Genomic DNA, 25,925 nt, shown 5'->3' on the forward strand with positions numbered 1-25,925 from the left:
ATTTAGATGTACATAATCCCTTTATGTGGAAATAGGAGCAAGGGTTATTTTCTAGGTTTTACACATTGTCTTTCAACATTTTAAAATAGGCTAGAAATATCTGGGTCCCATCTCCTGCTAGCTATACTTATGAAACATTTGTTTTTACTTATAGTAGTTTTTGGGCCTTATTCATTGGGATTATTCATCTGGTTGGTCCCATTAGAAAGTGTCAAAGACCTGTCCCTTCAGTTGTTTCCTCTTCTAATTTCATTTTTATAATGTTCTGGAAAATATGCTGAAATTTTTAAACTACTAAAAGGAGACCAGAATTAGTGCTCACTCATTTCAGATGAATCTGTGTTGTGATTCTCATATATATACATATCTTCACTAGATATTATGGTGGTACTATTATTGTTAATATATTTGTCACATGTTTACAGTTCAGAGGTTGATTCACAGTCATATATCTATCATTCAGAGTCTGGGAGGCTTAAATTTGTGATGAAATTTACTCACATAACTTGAGAGCTATTTTTTTAAGATAATTTTACTTAATCTAATTTTATAGTTATGTTATTCCTGTTATAAATTGAGCTTTCTTAGATGAGAAATACCATGATAATTTGTATGACTTATCCATATTTTAGCTCTTAGGATTTCTTACTAAAGTCTGTCTGTATGTATTTTCTTAGTTTATTTTTCCTTTTTCCTCTTTACTTTCACTAATAGCTGATTTAAACTTTTATGGTGTTGGAAGCTTTGCTGACTTCTGTAGCCTCCATTACTGTGTAGGCAAGTAAGATTTTAAGAGAAACAGTTTTAAGTCTGGCATGCCACCCTTTTAAAAAAATTTTTGCATGCAAATGCGCATCCTAACAGAAGCATGAGGTTGCTATATTCTAATTAGGCTTGCATTTCTAGAATAGACTCTACTTCTTTAATTCCTTTTCTTTTTAAACCCTTTAATTCTTTATTGAACTAGACAAAAATAAACTTCCTTCTAAATACAGGTAGTCCATGTCTACTCATAAGTTGGCTTTTGTTTTTAATCTGCATTTAATCTGGTATCTTCATAAGTCACATTGACTATTCTTTGAAATGTTCCAAAGTGCCTGAAAAGATACCTCTTAATCAAACAAGTTGTCCTGTTTAAATAAGGTAGGAGAAGGTCTTTGCATTTTGTATTAGTGGTGGCTGTGAGTCCTACTCTCATTCTAATGCCTGAGAAAAATATAAGAAAGATGAAAGGAAAGATGGACTATTGGGACACCTGGGTGGCTCAGTTGTTAAGTGTCTGCCTTCAGCTCAGGTCATGATCCCAGAGTCCTGGGATCGTGCCCCACATTGGGCTCCCTGCCCAGAGGGAAGCCTGCTTCTCCCTCCCCCACTCCTCGCTGCTTATATTCCCTCTCTCGCTGTCTCTCTCTCTGTGTCAAATAAATAAAATCTTTTAAAGAAAAAAAAAGATGGACTATTAATGAGTGGTTAGGTTAAAGAAGACATTCTTTTGTTCTTAATACATCAATTTTTTTTTAGAACAAATGAATCTGGACGGAAAGAGGTTTTTTTTTTTTTTTTCCATGAAAAGTAAAATAGGAACACTAATCCTAGGCATTCACAAGAGAAGCATAAAATGAAGGCAGTCTAATCACATAATTTGGGATGAATATGCATGGAGAGATAGATGAGGATGCATGTTAACAGATGTTTGGTTATTGCACATTGGGAACTTTTTGGGGGCTGCATTAGAAAGCAGTTGGAAAGCTGATTGTTGGTATCATCTTCTTGCTCTCCACAGCAGAATCTGCATATATACTCACCTTTGTATATCCTGTTAACTGTCCCTTAAGCTGCACTTTTGATAATTAATTTTCCTTGAAGTATATTCTAGATTCCTAACATGCTTTATTAAAAATTATTATGCATTTAACCTTATATGCCTGAATTTTTTCCAAACTATTTTGTACTGTTTGGTGTAGAAGGTAATTCCTCATTTAACCTTTAGTTTATTTACCTAGGTTGGATTATCTCAAGATGCACAGGATCAAATGAGAAAGATGCTTTGCCAAAAAGAGTCTAATTACATCCGTCTAAAGAGGGCTAAAATGGACAAGTCTATGTTTGTGAAGATAAAGACACTAGGAATAGGAGCATTTGGTGAAGTCTGTCTAGCAAGAAAAGTAGATACTAAGGCTTTGTATGCAACAAAAACTCTCCGAAAGAAAGACGTTCTGCTTCGAAATCAAGTTGCTCATGTTAAAGCTGAGCGGGATATCCTGGCTGAAGCTGACAATGAATGGGTAGTTCGTCTGTATTACTCATTCCAAGATAAGGACAATTTATATTTTGTAATGGACTATATTCCTGGGGGTGATATGATGAGCCTATTAATTAGAATGGGCATCTTTCCAGAAAATCTGGCACGATTCTACATAGCAGAGCTTACCTGTGCAGTCGAAAGTGTTCATAAAATGGGTTTTATTCATAGAGATATTAAACCTGATAATATTTTGATTGATCGTGATGGTCATATTAAATTGACGGACTTCGGCCTCTGCACTGGCTTCAGATGGACACATGATTCTAAGTACTATCAGAGTGGTGAGTAAAATCATAAAATTTGTATATGCTAATATGATTTATTAATGCAATAAAATATAAGATGGTATTATCACTGGGTAAAAGCCAGAAGTCCTGGTTTCAGGTCTTGTCTGTTGGATAAATGTGAGTGAATCCTTTAGACACCTAGACTTATAAAATGAAAGAATATGTTAGAGTCAGTTATTTCTAAATACCATTAATATTTTTGAGTTAATCTCTATATTTTGTTAATTTGAAATATGCCAAACAAATAACGTTTTAAAAATAATTTTGAAATAAAGCCCCATACCTGCCATTCAGCTTAGAAACCAGGTTATCAGTATTTTTGAAGCCCATAAACGATCACTTCCCCTTTTCTCCTCCACAGGGGTAACCAGTATTTCAGAACTCTGTAATCAGTTTCCTTTTCTCTATACTTTTTCCACATATGTCTGTAACCCTAAACACTGTTATTTCATTTTGTCTACTCTTGCACCTTTATTTACATGTAATCATTCTATATGTATTCTTCTGTGTTCACTTCCTTTATATGTTTGAGGTTGATCTGTGTTACTGCATATAACTTCTGTTTTCACTATTATTTAGGATTCCATTATACAACTGTCACACAACTTATTTAAACACTTTATATACACAATATCACTGTGACACAGGATAAAGAAACTGAGGCTTATTTAGATTAAGTAACTTGCCCAAGGTCAGACAGAAAAGAAGTAGTAAGGGCTAGGCTTTGAACCCAGGTTTGTCTGATTACAGGGCCCATGTTATTTCTTTTACACCACAATGCCTCACCAAGATCCCTTCAAAGCACTAATGGAAGTTTAAGTCGAGCTATAACGACTCTTGAATCTTACCATGACTAGGTTGTTTGCATACATTCTAACTTCAGGGTCACAGCAATCTTCTGAGATAAGTCTTGCCCTCTGTGCTTAAGTGAACACAGTAAATTGACATTAAATGGATAGAACTGAGACACCTGAACCTGTCTCCCCAGACTCACCTGAATTACTTGGAGTTTTTCTTAAAAATATGATTCTTAGGCTCTATTCCAGTCTTCTGATTGAAAATACTCACTGGAGGGCGCCTGGGTGGCTCAGTGGGTTAAGCCGCTGCCTTCGGCTCAGGTCATGATCTCAGGGTCCTGGGATCGAGTCCCGCATCGGGCTCTCTGCTCAGCAGGGAGCCTGCTTCCTCCTCTCTCTCTCTCTGCCTGCCTCTCTGCCTACTCGTGATCTGTCTGTCAAATAAATAAATAAAATCTTTAAAAAAAAAAAAAGAAAAAAAAAAAGAAAATACTCACTGGAGAGGAGAAATAATGCATTTTTTTTAAAGTTTGCTTTTTATTTTTTTAAGTAGGCTCCACGCCCCACATGGGGCTTAAACTCACAACCCTGAGTTGTATGGTCTACCAACTGAGCCAGCCAGGCGCCCCAAGAAATTGTATTTTAATCAAACATCCCCGATGATTGTTACAGTTAGGGTAATTTCAGATATATTTTTCTAGGTAATTTCATCAAGTCATGGCTTTAAATGCCATCTCATATCAGTGACTTCCAGATTTCTCTTTAGAAATAGCCTCTCCCGGGGTGCCTGGGTGGCTCAGTGGGTTAAGGCCTCTGCCTTCGGCTCAGGTCATGACCCCAGGGTCCTGGGATTGAGCCCCGCATCGGGCTCTCAGCTCAGTGGAGAGCCTGCTTCCTCCTCTCTCTGCCTGCTTGTGATCTCTGTCAAATAAACAAAATCTTTAATAATAATAATAATAATAATAAATAAATAAATAAATAGAAATAGCCTCTTCCTTTCGTTCATGTGTGTAAGATTTATTTATTTATTTTAGAGAAGGAGTGCACAAGTGTGGGGAGGGGTACAGGGAGAGAAGCTCCAGCAGATGCCGTGCTAAGCAGGGAGCTCAATGCAGGGTGTGATCCCAGGACCCTGAGATCATGACCTAAGCCTGAACCAAGAATCAGATACTCAGCTGAGCCACTTAGGCACCGCGTGTGTATTTCTAATAGGCCTTTCAAACTTAACATTACCAGTAAATAACTCTTGATTTCTCCCTCTCCAGTTTTACCCATTTTAGTAAATTGTATTACCACCACGCACTTAGTTGTCCTTGATTCTTTTTCTTCCACACCCTTTATATCCAATCCATCAATATATCCTGCTTATTCCACCTCTAAAAATACCTTGATCTATTCACTTTTCTCTATCTCCACTGTTACCATCATAGTCCAAGCTTAACTGCAATAGCCTCTGAATTGGTTTCTTTATACTTGTCCTTCCTATACTCTATTCTCTACACAGTTGTTAGTGTCCTTTTTAAAACATAAATCAGATCTTGTCATTCTCTTCCTTCAAACTCCCAATATCTTTCCACTGTATTTGGAGTAAAAGGCAAATAATTTCTTTTGCTCGTAAAACCCAGGTACACTGGCTTCTACTCTGTTGTCTACCATTCTGTCCTTTACTAATTGTACTGGTTTTTTCTCTGTTACTGTTCTGGTTTCTCTGTTACTTGTCCTGGTTTTCAAATGGTTGAGTCTTTTTTGTTTTTTTACAAATGTCATCTCAGTCTTCCTGAGCCACCCTGGTACATGTGTCATATCATTCCATCTTGATTCTCCGAATGGGATGCATCACTCTGTTTCTTATATATGTATCTGTTGTGTTTGTCCCATGCAAAGAAGCTACCTGAGAGAAGAACCCGGTCTTTCTTATTTATCATTATCATTTGTTAAGTGAATGAAACACTCATATAATTTGTTTGAGACTTTGTTCAGGTTAGTAGTGGGGAGCAATCTGAATAACAGATTACTGCTCCTGCCTACTCATGATTTTCATTATCATCATTTAACATTGAGTAAATTACTGAATCTTATGCTAATTTTTCTTAGCTTAAAACCTGTCCTGTTGGGGCGTCTGGGTGGCTCAGTGGTTTGGGCTGCTGCCTTCGGCTCAGGTCATGATCTCAGGGTCCTGGGATCGAGCCCCGCATCGGGCTCTCTGCTCCGCAGGAAGCCTGCTTCCCTCTCTCTCTCTCTCTGCCTGCCTCTCTGCCTACTTGTGATCTCTGTCTGTCAAATAAATAAATAAAATCTTTTTTAAAAAAATAAATAAATAAAAATAAAACCTGTCCTGTTGCTATTTTAGAGCACAGGCTCTAGTCAGTAATAAATATCATCAGTGATATGGCATACATTGTGTCTTAGTTTGTTGCAAGAAAAGAGTGTCGTTAACTCTAAGCCATGATGTTAAAAGATTAAACAGGCTTTTCATACACTCTTGTTCTTGTTTTGCTACACTCTTGTTTTTATTTACTTACCTATTTACTACACAGGTGACCATCCACGGCAGGATAGTATGGATTTCAGTAATGAATGGGGTGACCCCTCTAACTGTCGATGTGGAGATAGATTGAAGCCACTAGAGCGGCGAGCGGCACGCCAGCACCAGCGATGTCTTGCACATTCATTGGTTGGGACTCCCAATTACATTGCACCTGAAGTGTTGTTACGAACAGGTAAAACATTAGTTTCATAATATCTCAGTAGCCCTTTAGACCAGCTGAATCTTAAAATAATTAGCATGTGGCTTATTTTTCAGGTTTATAATAAAAATATTAATTTCTACATCATAAGTTGGTGATTTACTATTAATTTTGATTGTATTCTGAGCATTTTTTAGGAGGTTTATGAATGACTATAACTTTGGTATCTTATTTTAGGCTATACACAGTTATGTGACTGGTGGAGTGTTGGTGTAATTCTTTTTGAAATGTTGGTGGGACAGCCTCCTTTCTTGGCACAAACACCATTAGAAACACAAATGAAGGTAAGATATAGAATCTGTACCAAAGAATTGTCACAAAGTCCCTATATCCCAGACCTTTAGCAGTCCTCTACTTAGAACATCTTAATCTGGAATTTAAGAATGAGCTTGTAAGGGGGCTGCTGGCTGGCTGGGTTGATAGAGGATGTGACTCTTGAACTTGGGGTCATGAGTTTGTGAGTTCAAGCCCCCATTGGGGTAGAGTCGTTTAAAAAAAAAATGAACGTGTAAGGTTATAGGAAGCCACGAAAAAATTCCACAGGTGAACTCTAATCTGCATCATCCCACTGTTTTCATGTTGTTATATTCCCCCTCACTGCTTCTCCTGGAAGTCTTTAGTACTGTTTGCAAATTTATTCTAAATTATTTTTTGTCACCTTCTGGCTCCTGGCTTTGTTTCCTTCCATGGACATTCTACCCCCAAACTACAAACAAAGTATGTATCTTCACTTGAAATTACCTCTGGCACTTCAATAAGAAGTTGTCCTCAATTTGGATTATAAACAACCCATTATAAATCCTTCAGTGGTTCCCATGTCCATGGATCAAAATCCAGATTTGCCCTCTTTTCCTTTGTCCATACCATTCCCTCTGTCTGGAATGTCCTCTTCCTTTCTTTCCCATCTTCCACAACGTTCCCACTTTAAACCTAGTTAATTCCTAAACGAACTCATTCTTAACCATTCTTTGAGTATCTTTTTTTTTTTTAAATAAAGATTTTTATTTATTTATTGACAGAGATCACAAGTAGTCAGAGAGGCAGGCAGAGAGAGAGGAAGGGAAGCAGGCTCCCTGCTAAGCAGAGAGCCCAATGCGGGGCTCAATCCCAGGACCCCAGGATCATGACCTGAGCCAAAGGCAGAGGCTTAACCCACTGAGCCACCAAGGCGCCCCCCATTCTTTGAGTATCTTGAAGTTATGTCTTCTAAGATGCCTCCCCCTAAGTTGTAACTACTTCTTTCATTGCATTTAATATACTATATTTAAAACTTCTGGGGGCACTGAGTATCTATTGGTTAAGTGTCCAGCTCTTGGTATCAGCTCAGGTCTCAATCTCAGGGTTGTGGTTTGAGCCCACATTGGGCTCAGGCTGGGTGTGAAGCCTACGTAAAAATAAATAAGATGAGATAAAATAAAAATAACTTGCTTTAGATTTTTTTTTCTTTTTTGTTTTTTTTTAAAGATTTTCTTTATTTATTTGACAGACAGAGATCACAAGTAGGCAGAGAGGCAGGCAGAGAGAGAGAGAGAGAAAGAGGGAAGCAGGCTTCCTGCGGAGCAGAGAGCCCGATGCGGGGCTCGATCCCAGGACCCTGAGATCATGACCCGAGCCAAAGGCAGCAGCCCAAACCACTGAGCCACCCAGGCACCCCGAGATTTTTTCTTTTATTTAAGGTTTTTTTTTTTTTGTTTTGTTTTGTTTTTTTAGGATTTTATTAATTAGAGAGCATGAGTGGCGGTTGGGAAGAGGAACAGGGAGAAGCAGACTCCCTGTTGAGCAGGGAAGGCTGATGTATGGCTCAATCCCAGGACCCTGGAATCATGACCTGAGCCAAAGACATATGCCCAATCAGTTGAGCCACCCAGGTGCCCCTGTTTATTTTAGAGAGAGAGTATGAACTGGGGGCAAGGGGTGGGGGTGGAGTTGCAGAGAGAATCCCAAGCAGACTTCGGTGCTGAGCCTGGAGCCCAGCACAGGGCTCAGTCCCAAGACCCTGAGATCATGACCTGAGTCGAAATCAAGAGTTGGTAGCCTAACCAACTGAGCCACCAGACACTCCTAGATTTCGTTTAGTATAGGCCTCTCAGTAATGCATTCCCTCAGGTTTAGTTCAGATTAGTTTGTCTGAAAGTGTCTTCATTTTACCTTCTTTTTAATATATATATAATGCATATATATACACATATATTTACACATATATATGCATATATATACATATATAAAAATGTGTGTGTGTGTCTATAAAAATTGAATGCTTTCTCCTTAAAATCAAGAACAAGGATGGGGCATTTGGGTGGCACCGTCAGTTAAGCATCTGATTTTTGGTTTCGGCTCAGATCATGATATCAGGCCCTGGGATCAAGCCCCACATTGGGCTCCATGCTCAGCATGGTGTCTGCTTCAGATTCTGTCTCCCCCTACCCCTGCACTCCTCCTCTCTCTCTAAAATAAATAAATTAAAAACTTAAAAAAAATAAAAGAACAAGGAAAGGATAGCTGTGGTTTTTTTGGTTTTGTTTTAAGATTTTACCCACTTATTAGAGTGAGAGCAAGCACAAGCAGGGGGAGCAGCAGGGAGAGGGAGAAGCAGACTCACTGCAGAGCAGGGAGTTTGATACAGGCTCAGTCCCAAGACCCTTGGATCATGCCCTGAGCTGAAGGCAGATGCTTAGCCAACTGAGCCACCCAGATGCCCCCTCCCTTGGACTTTTTTTATTTTTTTAAAGATTCTATTTATTTATTTCACAGACAGAGATCACAAGTAGGCAGAGAGACAGGCGGGGGGGTGGGCGGTGGGAAGCAGGCTCCCTTCCGAGCAGAGAGCCTGATGCGGGGCTTGATCCCAGGACCCTGAGATCATTACTTGAGCTGAAGGCAGAGGCTTTAATCCACTGAGCCACCCAGGCACCCCTCCCTGGGATTTTCTACATAGAAAATGATGTTGACATCTCTGAATAGGGGAAGTTTTTCTTTCTGTATAATCTGTACGCCTTTTAATTCTTTTGTTGCTATATTACACTGGCTAAGACTTCCAGAACTATGCTTAATAAGACTGGTAAGAACAGATATCCTTGGGGCTTGTGTTCTCTCTGTCAAAATAAATAAATAAAATCTTTAAAAAACAAAAAAAGAAAGAAAAAGAAAATCCTACGGAATTTATGAAAAAAACCCTTAGAACTACTAAGTGAATTTAGCAGGGTTGTAGGATATAAGGGTATAATACATACAAATCTATTATATTTCTATACTCAAGCAATACATGACTAGAAACTGAAATTTAAAAGCTGTAACATTGGGACGCCTGGGTGGCTCCGTTGGTTGGACGACTGCCTTCGGCTCAGGTCATGATCCCGGAGTCCCGGGATCGAGTCCCGCATCGGGCTCCCAGCTGCATGGGGAGTCTGCTTCTCCCTCTGACCTTCTCCTCGCTCATGCTCTCTCTCACTGTCTCTCTCTCAAATAAATAAATAAAATCTAAAAAAAAAAAAAAAAAAAAAAAAAGCTGTAACATTTATAGAAAATGCCCCAAATTGAAATATGTAGGTATAAATTTAATAAAACATGAGTAAGATTTGTATGCTGAAAGCTACAAACTCTGATGAAAGAAAATCAAGAAAGATCTTCATAAATACAGACATGTGCCATGTTGATAGATTGAAGGACAACATAGTAAAGCTATCACTTATCTCCAAAATAAATCATCTATAGATTTAATTCTCTTCTAATTTTTGTAGATATAGATGAGCCAATTTTAAAATTTATATGGTGGACAAAGGAATTAGAATAATGAAAACTGATTTTTAGAAGAAGAACAAAGGGGCTGCCTCGATGACTCAGTTAAGTGTCTGACTCTTGATCTCAGCTCAGGTCTTGATCTCAAGGTTGTGAGTTCAAGCCCCCAAATTGGGTTCCACACTGGACATGGAACCTACTTAAAAATAAATATTTATTATGTAATATTAATATTTATGTAATATTATTATTTAATATTTATTTAAATAGAAAATAAGAAGAAAGAAGAATCAACTACTTGATTTTAAGACTTACTGTGAGGTTACAGGGGCGCCTGGGTGGCTGAGTGGGTTAAAGCCTCTGCCTTCAGCTCAGGTCATGGTCTCAGGGTCCTGGGCTCGAGCCCTGCATTGGGCTTTCTGCACAGTGGGGAGCCTGCTTCCCCCTCTCTCTCTGCCTGCCTCTCTGCCTACTTGTGATCTCTGTCTGTTGAATAAATAAATAAAATCTTAAAAAAAAAAAACCTTACTGTGAGGTTACAGTAATCCAGACAGGGTAATATTGGCAGAAGGACACAAATATAGATCCGTGGAATAGGATAGAGAATGGAGAAATAGAATCGCCCAAATATGACCATTTGATTTTTGACAAAGGTGCAGGTGGAGAAGGAATAGTATTTCAATAAATGATACAATAAAAATTGGTCAGCCATATACAGAGTACTAAAACTCAATGTAAACCTCATCCTTACACAAAGATTAACTCAAAATGGATCATTGATCTAGAGATCAAATGTAAAGCTATAATATTTTAGAAGAAAACATAGGTGAAAATCTTTATGGCCTGGGGTTAGGAAAAGAATACTTAGAAATGACACCAAGGGGCACCTGTGTGGCTCAGTGGGTTAAAGCCTCTGCCTTCGGCTCAGGTCATGGTCTCAGGGTCCTGGGATCGAGCCCTGCATCAGGCTCTCTGCACAGTGGGGAGCCTGCTTCCTCCTCTCTCTCTACCTGCCTCTCTGCCTGCTTATGATCTCCGTCCGTCAAAAAAAAAAGAGAGAGAGAAAAGAAAAGAAATGACACCAAATTCATGATCCATACAAGAAAAAGTTGAGAAATTGGAATTCATCAAAACTTTAATAAAACTTGTAGTATACAGAACACACAGTCAAGGGTGCCTAGGTAGCTCAGTTGAGCGTCTGATTCTTGGTTTCAGCTCAGGTCATGATCCTCAGGATCAAGCTTGGTATCAGGCTCCAATCTCAGCACAGAATCTGATGGAAATTCTTTCCCCTTTTCTCTCCTCTTCCCGCCCACCTCCCCTGCCAGGCATGCATGTGCATGGTCATGTGTGCCCTTTCTCAAATAAATAAATAAATAAAGTCTTTAAAAACTAAACAAAACACAATCAAGACAATGAGGATAAGCTACAGCTTGGGAGAACGTATTTGCAGATCACATTTCCCACAAAGGGCTTGTCTCTAGACTATAAAAAGAATTTTCAAAACTCAATAGTAACAAATACTTCTTCATTACCTACTACCTTCTTTCTCTTACTCTTTCTTCTCTTTCTTTCCTTCCTCCCTCCCGCTCTCCCTCATTCTGTTTTTTTCAAAGCCAGAACATTCTTTTTAAAGATTTTATTTATTCGGGCACCTGGGTGGCTCAGTTGGTTAAGCAACTGCCTTCGGCTCAGGTCATGATCCTGGAGTCCTGGGATCAAGTCCCACATCAGGCTCTCCTGCTGACCTCTCTCCTCTTATGCTCTCTCTCTCTCTCTCAAATAAATAAAATCTTTTTAAACAAGATTTTATTTATTCACTTAGAGAGGCAGAGAGAGCACAAGCAGGGGGATACGCAGAGGGAAAGGGAGAAGCAGGCTCCCTGCTGAGCAGGGAGCCTGATGTGAAGCTCAGTCCTAGGATTCCAGGATCATGACCTGAGCTGAAGGCAACCATCTGAGCCACCCAGGCATCCCCAGAATAAATATTTATTGAACATCTATAAATTATGTGCCAGGCAACTTGCCAAGCACTGAGAAATACAAAGACAAAACATGGTCTATAGCCTTACGGAACTTTAACTCTGGTAGAAGGACACAGTCATAAATACGTATCACAAAGTAGTAGGAATACTATGATACCAGTAACATAGAATGGGAGGCAGAGTAGAAATAATCATTTTTGCCATAAGTAGAAGAGCTTTACAGCGGAGTTAAACTTACAGTGATGAAAAAATAAATAAATAAATAAATAAACTTACAGTGATGAGTCTTATAATGTGAGTATAAATTGCGTCGAGAGGAGAGAATGGGAAGAAAGGTTATTTCCCACCACTGATTGATTCATTCATGATTAAAGGTAAGGAAGGTGAAATACAATACGATTTATTTTTAAAAATGCAAATAGTCTGGTAAAACTTTTTGGTATACAACTTGGGGGAAATTTTTGTTTTTCTTATTTATCTCTTCCCTCCTAATTTCTAAAAATCCTCTTTAAAGGTTATCAACTGGCAAACATCTCTTCACATTCCACCTCAAGCTAAACTGAGTCCTGAAGCATCTGATCTTATTATTAAACTTTGCCGAGGACCAGAAGATCGCTTAGGCAAGAATGGGGCTGATGAAATAAAAGCACATCCATTTTTTAAAACAATTGATTTCTCCAGTGACCTGAGACAGCAGTCTGCTTCATACATTCCTAAAATCACACACCCAACAGATACATCAAATTTTGATCCTGTTGATCCTGATAAGTTATGGAGTGATGATAATGAGGAAGAAAATGTAAATGACACTCTCAACGGATGGTATAAAAATGGAAAGCACCCTGAACATGCTTTCTATGAATTTACCTTTCGGAGGTTTTTTGATGACAATGGTTACCCGTATAATTATCCAAAGCCTATTGAATATGAATATATTAATTCACAAGGCTCAGAGCAACAGTCAGATGAAGATGATCAGCACACAGGCTCAGAGATCAAAAACCGTGATCTAGTGTATGTTTAACACACTAGATAATTGTTGTAAAATGAGGGTTTGCAAAAAAGACCCAACGCAGAGTTTTTTGAGGCTCTGAGAGTAAAATTATGCAAATGTGGCAGAGCTGTGTATGAGTGCTCTGTGTACAATATCTTATGTTCCTAAATTATGGAAAAAATTTTTTAAATGTTAATTTATTCCAGTCTTTTTAATCAGTAATTTAGAAAAAATCATAATAAAGAAAGTAAATTATGAGCTGAATATTATAGTCAGTTCTTGGTACTTAAAGTACTTAAAATAAAAACATAGTGCTTTGTTTAAAAAGGAGAAGCTTGGTATCTATATGTACATACACTAAATAATTTAAAAAAAAGAACAGAGTTTTTGAAATTTTTTTGAAAGACAGTTTTAGTTTTACCTTGCTTTAACCAAATATGAAATGTATCCCACATTCACAGAGTTTTGTTCTTCTTTTAACCCCCATAACCTTGTTTTTGGTACAAATAAGCTGTAGAAATTAAGCCATTATGGTGAAGAGTGTTCCTAGGCTAATGATAATCTGATAATTTACATCTTAGAACTGAGAAATACAGGGTTGAAATAAGTATGTTCATCAGAAGAAAAAATAATGCAGATTATCTGGTTTGTTTGTTTGTTTGTTTTCCCCCTCTGTGGAATATTTACTCTTCTAGCATTTATTTCTCAAGAATTACTGGCTTTAAAAGAAGCAGAGCACTACCATTTTTCTTTATATACTGGTATTTTTTTTAATGCTGCTTCTAGTTTTTAAAAGGGAATAAACTTGCCATAAGTCAAAATTTACAGTACTGAATGCTAGCATCCTTCGTATTTTTCCTTCAATTTTTTTTAAAGTTTCCACCATCCTAAGCAGGTTAATTTCAGTTTCGTATGAAACTTTAATTAGAAAAATTATTTGTGGGTACTCACTAGAAAAGTACTTTTTCTGTATAGTGACAGTTTTGGTTATGTCATCAGTAATGTTATATGTTTCCTCTTTCAGAACAGTGCTGTATATATGGACTGTTAAGGAAAAGGAAATCTGGCTGTTTGACCATATTTTACCTATGGGCAGATTAACTGGTGAAAAGATTATTATTTAAATCCTAATTGAGTGGCCTTTAGTAATTAGAAAAAATTACATAGTAGTCTTAATAGAAAATTCAAATCCTCCTAACTTAATTTAAGGTTAAATAATGTGTTTTTCAGCATGCCTATTATATATCATGCTTAGGTTTTAAGAACTCTTATGGTTTCAAACCAAAATACATTTAGCTTCTCTTTTAGGAAGGGGAAAAGGGCTCTATTCTGCCGTTAGTAAAATTTGTATTTTACTTCTTTTTCTTTAAGTTCCACTGATAGGGAATTGTTTTATCAAAATTTTATATTTCTGGATAAGAAGAGGCATAATTTTAGGATTTTCAAACTAATGGAAAAAAAGCTAGTGGAAGTCTCACATATGTAAGTAAAATTAAAGGCAAAGCTGTTCTATTTGAATTGGGGCTGGCAATGAAGACTTACTAGCTCAAACTTCCCATGTTTTTCTGGGTGTCCCTCTCAGAGCTCAGCTTGTAAACCATGGGTCTTTGGGGTTCCTTGGTTTTTGTGAAAGGTGGGGACTCTTCCCCCAAAAATACAAATCAACACACACATATAGAATGCTACATGCAGTCTTAGGAATTCTGGACATGTTGAAAACTTCATAAACTTGGTTACGGACCTCTGTCCTAGAAGAACACTGATATATTAAACTAAGAACTTTGCTCTAAATTTACTGATTAGTACGGATTCACACAGCTTGTGTAAACACTGATAATTTGTGATGGAAAAAAGTCTGTACCATGTGATAAGATACCCTTAGGAATGCCTCTCTCTTGCTGGTACAGCACGAAGACATTTTAAACATACTCTTGAGAGCACTGAAATAGATGTTTGGCTTGTTACAGGCTTGCTACAGGAATATTTCTGAAGGACTTCTAATCAGAGAATTGTAAGAAAGGGCACCAGAATGATTTGGCAGTCTCCACTTCATGGAACATTTGATTAGTGCTATAAAATCCTATGCCAGAAAAAGTAGTTCAAGAATTTTTAGCTCAGTACTCAAATGTTAAGATATCCCTCTGGCTCTTTGGGTTTTCTCAGATTTATTGAAATTTCCATTTGGTTGTTTTTACTTCTGGATTGTGATGCAGTGCCGTACAAAACCAATTCTGTTTGTTTTATGTTATAGGAATACTAAGGTGCTGTCTCCTCTCCCTCCTTCCCTCCCCACAAAATCTGTGTTGACACTACAAATTCTGTGCTCACACTACAACACACTACTGTGTTCTTTTAAAATTTTCTTTGACAACGTAAACTTTTTCTGTTTATGTAAAGCAGTGTACAAGCCTTTGCTGTCTGCACTTTTAACAATTTGGATAGACTTATTAGCTCTCTTATTCCCAAACCACATCCAGTTCTTCTAGCACAGAATCTGGTGTTTCCTGACCAGAAAGATGAGAACAACATGAAAAAACCTATATGCTTTCAATTGAAATAGAATGAAAACATTGGTTACACGTGTTTTCTTTTTCAGATAATTTTCCCACTTAATAAAAAACTTGCTGTCTTTCTTATACTTATCCCCTTTTTATGTATATCAATAGTATTTATGAAATGTGTTCTATAATTATGTAATTGTAGATACTATTATGTATTGTGTGGTGACATTCCAAGGCAGGCCCTGTTGCTGTATCTTTTCTACTTTATTTGTAATAGGAACTATAGAATGTATGACTAAGAAGTCACTTTGAGATTGACTTTTTTAAAAAGTTATTACCTTCTGCTGTTGCAAAGTGCAAAACTGTGAGTGGAAATGTTTTATTCTGACTTAATAATATGTTAGAAATTAGAGAATACAGTGGGAAGAGTTTTAGATATTGCTGCTGCTGTTACCTAAGGTACTTTAGAAATTTTTCTTTAATAAGCAAAAATAAACAAAAATCCCTTTGGTATTTAAAGTGAAACATTTATTTAGCCTGTTTGTTTTAATCTAAAGCAAAAGGTAATTTGGGTCAACATATTAGTATATTTGTAAAGCGCCTTAATATATCCCTTTGTGGAAGGCATTATCCCACAGTTTACTTTTATATTGTATTGTGTATATAAGTATTTTGTATTAAAATTGAATCAATACAACACTACAGTTTTATAAAATAATGCTTTGTTAGGAAAAGGAATTACAGCTTTGCAATATAACTAAATTGTTTTGCATACTTCTGAATGTAGTAGATATGAATAATCAGCCTGTGTTTTTAATGACTTTTATTTGTATTTTCCCAACCATTTTCTCTAGTGTCATATTTGCTGGGATAATAATAAAAAAAAATTCAGATCTTTCAGTTGTGTGTGGAAAGCTATCAAGGCACTTAATGTATGTTGATTTTCATTTTTAAAAGTGTATTTTAATGTTTATTCTTAGAAAATTTATGATTAAAAATTCAATGTTTTAGAATGAGAATATATATAACTAATGATAATAGGGTTAAGGCAAACTGAGTAGAGTTAGTGTAACCCAGTAAAATGTTTTCATTTTGCCCAGCGTAAGTACAGTAACTATTTCATGTTAAAGGCTTCCTTTAGATTAGCAGAGATTTAAATCTTTCTAATTATCAGACTCATTTCATATCATTTGAGTCTGCTTTAAAATTTTAAAATAGGTGGTTGTTGGCTAATCTGTTTTCCTTTATTTACAACCCTTTATCATATACTGATGCTACATCTTAAATCAACTTTACGCGGATGAACACATTTTTAGTTTTGTCTTATTTTTTTTTTCCTTTTTCAAGCATTACCATCATTCTTAATCTCCTTTATCCTCTTGTTTGCACTTCCTATAAAATTATATTTGGTCTTCGTGAGGCTGTTGTATAGCTGATGCAAGTTGCATTATTCCCGTGATTCATTATACTACACTGTAGGCCCACATCTGGCATGCTTGTGACTCTACTTTGTTATGCCAAACACATACAACACACAAAAAATGCATCTGCTTATGTGTGTGAAGGGTAGAGGAAAGATGTCAAATTTATGTCTGATACATAGGCAGTTACTGTCATCCCTAATATCTTGTCTTTCCTTCTCCCTACTTAAGATCCAGAGATTCTAAACATACTGCTGGACTCAGAATCTGGGTGGAACTTTGAGTTGTTTACCGCTGAAGAAGGTTTAAATTTGTTCTGTGGTGAGAAAGTCCTTAGTGCCCAGAGTGGTTGACCAATGACATAGGCTGTTCTTGTTCCCAGCGTCCATTCTCTCATTCTTTTCTGAATAGAGCCCCCATCCCTGTCCAGATTTTGACTGTGCTGCTAGAGCCCATGTTTCTCATATTCCCTTGAATTAGGTATGGCCACATGACTAAGTTTTGGCCCTTGGGATAGGAGTGTATATGATATACACGTAAAGTTGATGCCGCTTGCCCTCCACTTGCTCTTTCCTTCTTCCCCACCAGATGGAACATGGACAGAGTAGTGACTTTATACTGACCATGAAAACTAGGGAAAACACCTTAGGGGTGGTGGGTCAACAAAAGGAGTAGAACATAGTTACCTGAGGCGCCTGGGTGGCTTAGTCAGTTAAACTTCTGACTACAGCTCAGGTCATGATCTCAGAGTCTAGTGATTGAGGCCTGCCTCGGGCTCCAGCAGGGAGTTTGCTTGTCCCTCTCCATCCACAACCCCCCAACACACCCCGCTCGTGTTCTCTGTCTCATAAATAAATAAAATCTTAAAAAAAAAAAAAAAAGGAACCTGATTACCTGAAAGATAGTATGGTGTAGGGCTGTCTGTCCAGGCTGGACTAATAAATTGTAGAATGTTAGAGAAAAGGAAAACAAGCAAAACTGTGTGTGTGTACAAATCCCCATTTCTTACTGTTGTTGAACTTGTACCCTAATTAGTATAGAATTTATATTACTGTTTAATCTGATTTGCAAAACAGTTAGAGGAGGTCATTTTGTACTTTGATCATCTCCCAGGCAACCAATCATGAAACTCAGTTACTTTACCTTGTACATTTTTCTTCAGTTCATCTTCTTCAGCCCTACTGTTACTACTATGGTTGAGGCCCTCATCAGCTCTTGCCTGAATTACTGCAATAACTTTCATTTTAAATTTTATTTATTTATTTGAGAGAAAAAGAGAGAGCATGAGAGGAGAGAGGTCAGCGGGAGAAGCAGACTTCCTGCTGAGCAGGGAGTCCAATGTGGAACTCATCCCAGGACTCCAGGATCAGGACCTGAGCTGAAGGCAGTCACTCAACCAACTGAGCCACCCAAGCGCCCACTGCAATAACTTTCTATTTGATTTAATTCTGGTCCTTTAAGTTCATTAGCTAAACTAGCATCCAAATGACCTACTTGAAAGATAACTGGATTCTGTTTCTACTATGACCAAGTAAGCTCATAAATGACTGACTTTACCCCCATAGAACTATTATAAATTCTGGGGAAAATACAAAAACAGCCACTTCTAAAGATAACTGAGTAGAACCAAGAACAGGCAGATCTGGATGGAAGTCAACACATGAAAGAGAGGAATGGCACTGGATGAATATCTAATTTTCATGGTATCTTGCCTGAGAAAGCCCCAAATCTCTAGCTGAATCATTTGCCACATATCTGTGGGGAAGAATCCAAGCATCCTAAGAACAAAAGAATTAAACTGGCATTTGAGGTGCTGCTCAACAGAAAGCAAATCAAATCAAGTTAATTGTCTTTTTTTTTTTTTAAGATTTTATTTATTTATTTGACAGAGATTACAAGTAGGCAGAGAGGCAGGCAGAGAGAGAGAGGAGGAAGCAGGCTCCCTGCCAAGCAGAGAGCCCGATGCCGATGCCGGACTCGATCCCAGGACCCTGAGATAATGACCTGAGCCAAAGGCAGCGGCTTAACCCACTGAGCCACCCAGGCGCCCAAGTTAATTATCTGTTTAACAACAAAACCAGCACCTCCAGAGATACATCACAGATTTAAACCAAAGTATCTATAACATAACATATCCAATATCAAGGATACACTTCAAATTACCTGACACACATAAATACAAAAATATGACCTAGTCTCAAAAGAATATAACAGTGGGGGGGGGGAGTGGAGACCAACTGCAAGAGCCTATTCCAACATAAGGAATTGCCAAAGATAGTACAATGGCTCTTAAACTGCAAAGTGATGGGGCACATGGGTGGCTCCTGTTAAGTGTCTGCCTTCAGCTCAGGTCATGATCTCAGGATCCTGGAATCAAGCCCCACACTGGCTCTCAACTCAGCGGGGAGTTTGCTTATCCTCTGACTCTCCTGCATCTACCCCTAAATAAATAAATAAATAAATAAATAAATAAATATCTTTTTAAAAAAATTAACAAAGGTGGAGGGAGAGGATGGAGATTGAGACTGGAGTAAAGAAAAATATTCTCATAGCAAATGTTAAGATAGGAAGTCCCAGTAAGAAAACAGAAGCTGTAAGAACCAAAAAGGAATGTCCTTTGATTGAAGACAAACTGGCAGAATTTGAGAAAACCCATGAAAGAACCAATTGGATTATTTAATTGCATGTATAATATCTCTGGAAGGTAATTAATGAATTTGATGTCATTGATTATCTCTAATGATGGGAACTGGATTTCTAGGGTGGCAAGAAAGTAGACTTCTCACTATATAACCTTTTGTATCATTTGAATTTTGAACCATATGAATACATAAAGTGGAAATAAAAGCAAAAATCTTTAGGTTCAAGTGGAAGACTTGGGTGTAAACAAAGGAAGCTATGCTTTCGTTGAAGTGGGAGACAAAAACCAAAGGGGTGGGCCACCTGGGTGGCTCAGTCATTGGGCATCAGCCTTTGACTTGGGTCATGATCCCAGTCTCCGGGGATCGATCTCCATACGGCTACCTGCTCAGCGAGGAGCCTGCTTCTCCCTCTCCAGCTCCCTGTGCTGTGTTCCCTATCTTCCTGTCTCTCTCTGTCATAAATAAAATCTTAAAAAAAAAAGGGGGGGGGCAAGTGTGAAGTAGAGATATGTAAGTTGGAGGGTAAAAGTATTGTGATTAGATTTAGCTGCATATAAAACCCAAAACAATCACTGCTTAGACATAAAATATCTGGAGTTGGCAGTCCACAGCAGGTATGAACGGCAGCTGCTCATAGTCAGCCAGCACCTCGTCTGTTCAATTCTGCTACTTTCATCATATGGCTTATATCCTAAGGGTGACTTATATCAGTTGTCGGCTGCTTATACTCCACCCATCTTTTCCCTGTTCTCACCTGGTAGAAAGAGGGGATGGTGAGAAGGGGATAAGGGAGAGTTTCAGGACCTCTCCTTTAAAGTATCTTCCTGAAAGTTCTATGTAACACTTCCACTGGCCAGAAGTTAGATCCATGGCCACACCTAGGTGCATGAGAGTCTGGAAATGTAGTCCTTATTCCAGATGGCCCAATTTTATCAAGCTTGGTTCTGTTACTAAGAAAATGAGTATTTGGTAGCCAGATGGCAGTCTCTGCCACAAGGAGCAAGTTGAGGGAATTTCAATCTGATAGCTTCTATTTTCTCTTAGGGTGGAGACGTCATGATTTGCTGAAAGGGCAGAAATGGGTAGCGGCTTAAGGAAAGTGGTTAAAGTCTGAAATAACTAATGTGAAGAGAGTGGGAGAGAGAACTGAGGTGGAACATGTAGAAAAATATATTTCAGGTGGGTTGGAAATTACACAATTGTCCTGCATTAATCTTCATGGTGGTGTGATTTTTGCCTTCCTCCCCCTAGCATTCAGCAGTCTGGGAGTAGCAGGACAGTGATGGAAGCTATTATTTAGGAAGAATGTATACAATAAGCTTAATGAACAACACTGGGGATCTGCCCCAGTTTGTTACTGCAAATATTGTGACATAATCTAAAAACCCAGCAATTCTTACTCATGGTTAAACTTTTCTTGTTTTATATATGCTCTGTACTCAAGAGATGGCTCAAATTTGTGAAGTATATAGATAAGGACTGCCCGATACAATCAACCAGGTGAGTAAAATTAATAAATTGGTTTTGAAAGTCCTTTTAGATTTCTCTGAAGAGGGGCGCCTGGGTGGCTCAGTGGGTTAAGCTGCTGCCTTCGGCTCAGGTCATGATCTCAGGGTCCTGGGATCGAGTCCCACGTCGGGCTCTCTGCTCAGCAGGGAACCTGCTTCCCTTCCTCTCTCTCTGCCTGCCTCTCTGTCTACTTGTGATCTCTCTCTATCAAATAAATAAATAAAATCTTTAAAAAAAAAAAAAAAAAGATTTAGATTTCTCTGATGAGACGTAAATTCTTAAAATTTAAATTTAATAGATAAAACAGTAAACTTGGGAGTTCTTTTTTGGTATAAGGGGGTTTATATTCCCATTAAAAAAAAATCTTGTTTGAAACCTAGAGGTAGGAGCTACTACAGGTTAGTGTAGTTTCCCTAACTGGTACTACTAAGGAAGAAACGAACTAGTGAATGTAAACCATTCTTTGGAGAGGTTTTTTGTTTTGTTTTGTTTTGTTGTTTAAGAAGCTCTAGTTCCTTTTTTTTTTTTTTTATTTGACAGAGATCACAAGTACGCAGAGAGGCAGGCAGAGAGAGAGAAGGAAGCAGGCTCCCTGCTGAGCAGAGAGCCCGATGCGGGGCTCCATCCCAGGACCCCTGGATCATGACCTGAGCCGAAGGCAGAGGCTTTAACCCACTGAGCCACCCAGGCGCCCCTGGAGGTTTTTTTACTTTAAAATTCAACTTGATCATCGAGGTATGACTTATGCACAATAAAATGCATCCATTTTATGTTTTCTATTTGAAGAGTTTTAATAAATATATACATTTGTATAACCACTACCATAATTGAGGTATGTAACATTTCCATCACCTCAAATCCTTTCCTCATGCCTGTGAGAAGTCTAATCATTTTCCTCCCTCCTCCCGCCCTTAATTCAGCCTCAAGCAAACACTGGTCTGCTTTTTGTTGCTATAAATTATTTTTGCCTGTTCTAGAATTTCATATACATGGAATTATATAATATGCATTCATTTTGTTTTGAGAAGTTTTTGTTTTGTTTTAGGATATATTTTAGAGAGTGAGTGTGAGGAGTGAGGAGGGGCAAAGGGAGAGAGAGAATTCTATTCCACTCGGGGACCCTGAAGTCATGAACTGAGCTGAAACCAAGAGAGTCTGCTGCTTAGCCACCGGGCCACTCAAGCACCTCTGTTTTGAGAAGTTTTAAAAGTACAAATGGGCTTTATAATTCATCATACCTTTGTACACATACAAAAGGTGAAGTTTGATTCAGCCTAAGTAGGATAATTAATCTGTACGTCCCAGAATTTTTTATATTTCTTATTTATTTATTTATTTAGCTGTACTAATTACAATTTTATTTGCTCCATTACAATGGAGTTCCTGTCCACCATAGCAAAACTATTATTTTCTACTTAGGCAAGGATTTTACAAGACTTTAAGCAACATGAGACATTTTTTTTTTTTTTGATCGCTATATACTCAATGTCTACAACAGTGTCGACAGCATAGTACTTGCTCAATAAATATTTGTGGACTAAATGGATTTATTTCCCTGGACTTGCCTTTATATAAGTCTGTGTTAAATTGCTGCGATGATTTAAGATTAGAAATTTTTTTTAATTTATTTTTTTGACAGACAGATCACAAGTAGGCAGAGAGGCAGGCAAAGAGAGAGAGAGGAGGAAGTAGGCTCTCCACGGAGTAGAGAGCCCGACGTGGGGCTCGATCCTAGGACCCTGGGATCATGACCTGAGCCGAAGGCAGAGGCTTTAACCCACTGAGCCACCCAGGTGCCCCTAAGATTAGAATTTTAATAACCATGCACTCATAAAGGAAAACATGTCTAGTGTCTCATTCTACTTTAGGTGGAGGGAGAGGATGGAGATTGAGACTGGAGGAAGCATGGCCAGTTGTACTGAGTAGTACGTATCTAAATCCTGAAACAGCATAGTATTGTGTATTTTCTGGTTGTGCTAAGAGAAAGATCAAAAAAGTAAATCAAGAAAATATAGCTCCACTAGAAGCACGTCCGATTATCTTTGTTTACCCATTCCCTATTTTATTCATCCTATGTCGTGACAAGAGCCTCAGTCGAATTCTGTGTATATGGATTTGTCATAAACAAATTATTTGACCCTTGACACTCACCTGTAAAATAGACACTCTGACTTCCTATCCTTTGAGGAGTGTGGTGAAAATCAAATATGAGGAAATGTGAGGGAGATCTTTGAAAAAGATACCAAAATATGATCCTTGATACTAACTTAAAACCTCACCAGCCTCACTGCCCAGACCGCAGCCAGGAGGCTGTGCGGATTGCGCAGGCGCGCTCCGCCAGCCCCGCCCAGCTGCGTTCAGCCCCCCACGCCCGGTGCCTGGCGCCCGGCGCGCGCACGCCGCCCGGCGTCCTCGCTCCCGGGGCGTCGCCCCGCGTGCGGTGGAGTCACCGAGGCCTCCCCCAGCACCGGAAGTGACCCTGGCGGGTTTGCCTTCAAATTCTCGGCGAGCTGAAGAAGCACTGGGGGCTGGTGACGGTTGGACACCGTCGTGCTGGGGTCGTGAGCACGGAGCAGAGTGTTTGGGCTGGGTAGGGCCGGCCCTGCCTTCTAGCCGCCCTGAGCCACGCACGGCCCTTCCCCTCCGCCTGGCGGTGGGTGGTTTCCCAGGGAGCCTGGCAGCCACAGGTGAGTGTCTACTCTCCCCGTGCTCCGGGGATCCCCGACCCCAGTGGCCAGCTCGGCGAGGGACTCGCGGCCAGCAATGAGAGCTCTGCCCATCCTGCCGTGAGACTACCCTTACTTGCCGCCGAGGCCTCAGGTCCTCAGATTGTCGCTGACACCTGTGGCTCTGGTGACGGGTCCTCTTCCTGAGGATCCTCTCCAGCCTGGGACTTTTGGGGGTTCCTGGCGATCCCTTTTCTAGGCTTGTGTCATTAGAGAAGTCTCTGGTCGGAAAAACATGTATATCTTTATTTCTTCGCTTTTTTGAGAGGTTCTCTCCCGAATTCGTCCACGACCCCGCCCCATATCCTCACCCCTGAAAAACCTCGAAAGCCTTGAAATGGAATCTCTTCTTACATTTTGTTAGGTAGGTGTGATATTATTGAGGATGTTTTTTACTCTGGCGCCGGGCATCCTCTGGGAGGCTTTTGGCCCTTTTGCTTTAGAGTTCGTACCTTTTAAAAATATGTATTCCCTCCAGACCTTTGTTTCATATCGTGTAGTATACGGAGACGAAGCTAGAGATAAACGTGGATCCCTAAGTGCCTTACAGTGGATAGTCTCAGCCCTTATTTAATCAAAAATAAATTTCTCTTTTAATTGCGAAGTGCCATTTTATATGTTACTAAATTCTAACAGCACAATTTTGCATCATTCTGTCTTGAAAGCATCGATTTATGTAATCCTCTTTGAAATCAGACCTTTATTCCTGCTGAAAACATTCCTAGTGTTTTAGAATCTTTGCCACAATGATAGAACACCACGGTATCAATAAAGATTCTTGTAAAGTTCACAGGACTAAGTGTCTCAATGTGCAGTCCTATTGTCTTTTCCAAATGAGATAATTTTTTGTAATCAGTGAGTTCTCACACAGGAATAGCAGCAGAACTCTTGTATTTTGTATTATTGTTAATATTACTGTATCATGCCTTTAAAAAAAAAAAAAAGGCAGTGCTGACTAATTTCCAACTTTCCTAGATTGTGGAAAGCTATGTAAATCTTCTCTATGGCATTGGTTATTCAAGAAGCTTTTTCGTTTTACATGTTCTGTACTTGGTATATTATACAGCGATTCTGCATCTTATTGAAACTGGAGTTATTCTTCTGACAAGTACAAGAATTAGGAAATCTTGTGAAATGTACTGTACTAACAACATTGTTGAACTTCTCTTTACAACAAGGTTTAGGTTTTTCTTTTTAGCTACATGATTGGTTAAAAAGATAGTGTTTCAAATCAATGTGGTCAGTGTTGACAATATGCTAAATAGTTTTTGCTTGTAGTGTTTATTGATATGGCTTGAAAATGGCTTTTAAATTACATTTTAATTGTTACATTCACTGATTTATTTTGTTTATATAAATATAAACAGAGAAGGTTTACTAAATACATATATATATATATATATATATCCTTTTTTTCCTGAGCAGGCACTCTTTTGATAACTTTCTCATGCTTCTTGAATATTTATTATACAGTGATTATAAAAGTAAGAAGAATGTATGCCATGCTGTAATTGATCATGGGTCACTCATTTACTGTATGTATTTATAATCATTAGCTACTGACTGTAACTTAGTATTATGATTGTTTTCATATTCCAGAGATGAACATTCTGAACATTGCTTAATACTGTATTGTCACATTTAAAGTTACACTCGATTTACAGAAATGCCTTCAAGAAAATGTATGCTTGAAGTTCATGTGTTTCTGTTTTAGGACATCAGCTTTACAGATAACTTTTTTTTTTTTTAAGATTTTATTTATTTATGTGATAGAGATAATCAGCGAGAGAGGGAACACAAGCATGGGGAGTGGGAGAGGGAGAAGCTTCCCGCTGTGCAGGGAGCCTGGATGCCAGGGCTTGATCCCAGCATGACTTGAGCTGAAGGCAGACGCTGAATGATGGAGCCACTCAGGTGCCTCACAGATAAATATTTTTAACATAGATGTTGATTTTTTAGCCTGTGCTTAATACTATGCTGTGCTTGTTTCCTCCTCCTAAATAAAGAAAAGACACATAAGATAGATCAAATGATGTCCCCTCTACTAAACTTCAAGGATTTAAAGGTTTAATTTTTATTTTTGTCTTCAGTACAATTCCTTGCAACTGATTAGGTGCTCTGTAAATACTTCTTGAATGAGTGACCTATGCACATTAGAGTAAAACTGCAGTATTAGTGGAACCCAGTCTAAAGCCTTAAAAAATTAAGTGGATATGGTATCCTTTTTAGGTGTGAAATAAGGAAGGCCCCATATTTATTATTTCGGAAGAGAGTAG

General features: G+C 38.5%; 2 protein-coding genes across 3 annotated transcripts in view; both read left to right on the forward strand.

The window, feature by feature from the left end:
- Positions 1-16,251, forward strand: part of LATS1 (large tumor suppressor kinase 1) — a 52,553-nt gene extending 36,302 nt beyond the window's left edge. Inside the window, exons 5-8 of the mRNA XM_004752779.2 lie at positions 2,004-2,586; positions 5,927-6,109; positions 6,314-6,420; positions 12,371-16,251. Of these exons, the coding sequence (XP_004752836.1) occupies positions 2,004-2,586; positions 5,927-6,109; positions 6,314-6,420; positions 12,371-12,880 (1,383 nt within the window). The 3' untranslated portion in view covers positions 12,881-16,251. The remainder of the gene's footprint in view (positions 1-2,003; positions 2,587-5,926; positions 6,110-6,313; positions 6,421-12,370) is intronic.
- A 7,043-nt stretch (positions 16,252-23,294) lies between these two features.
- The window catches only part of KATNA1 (katanin catalytic subunit A1), a 37,322-nt gene continuing 34,691 nt past the window's right edge, over positions 23,295-25,925 (forward strand). For both annotated transcript variants that reach the window (XM_013056264.2, XM_004752775.3), the window contains exon 1: positions 23,295-23,610. The gene's annotated coding sequence lies outside the window, so the exon portion shown is untranslated. The remainder of the gene's footprint in view (positions 23,611-25,925) is intronic.

The sequence above is a fragment of the Mustela putorius genome, unplaced genomic scaffold, assembly GCF_011764305.1.
Source record: "Mustela putorius furo isolate JIRA1106 unplaced genomic scaffold, ASM1176430v1.1 tig00003863_pilon_pilon_pilon, whole genome shotgun sequence".
Taxonomy (NCBI): domain Eukaryota; kingdom Metazoa; phylum Chordata; class Mammalia; order Carnivora; family Mustelidae; genus Mustela; species Mustela putorius.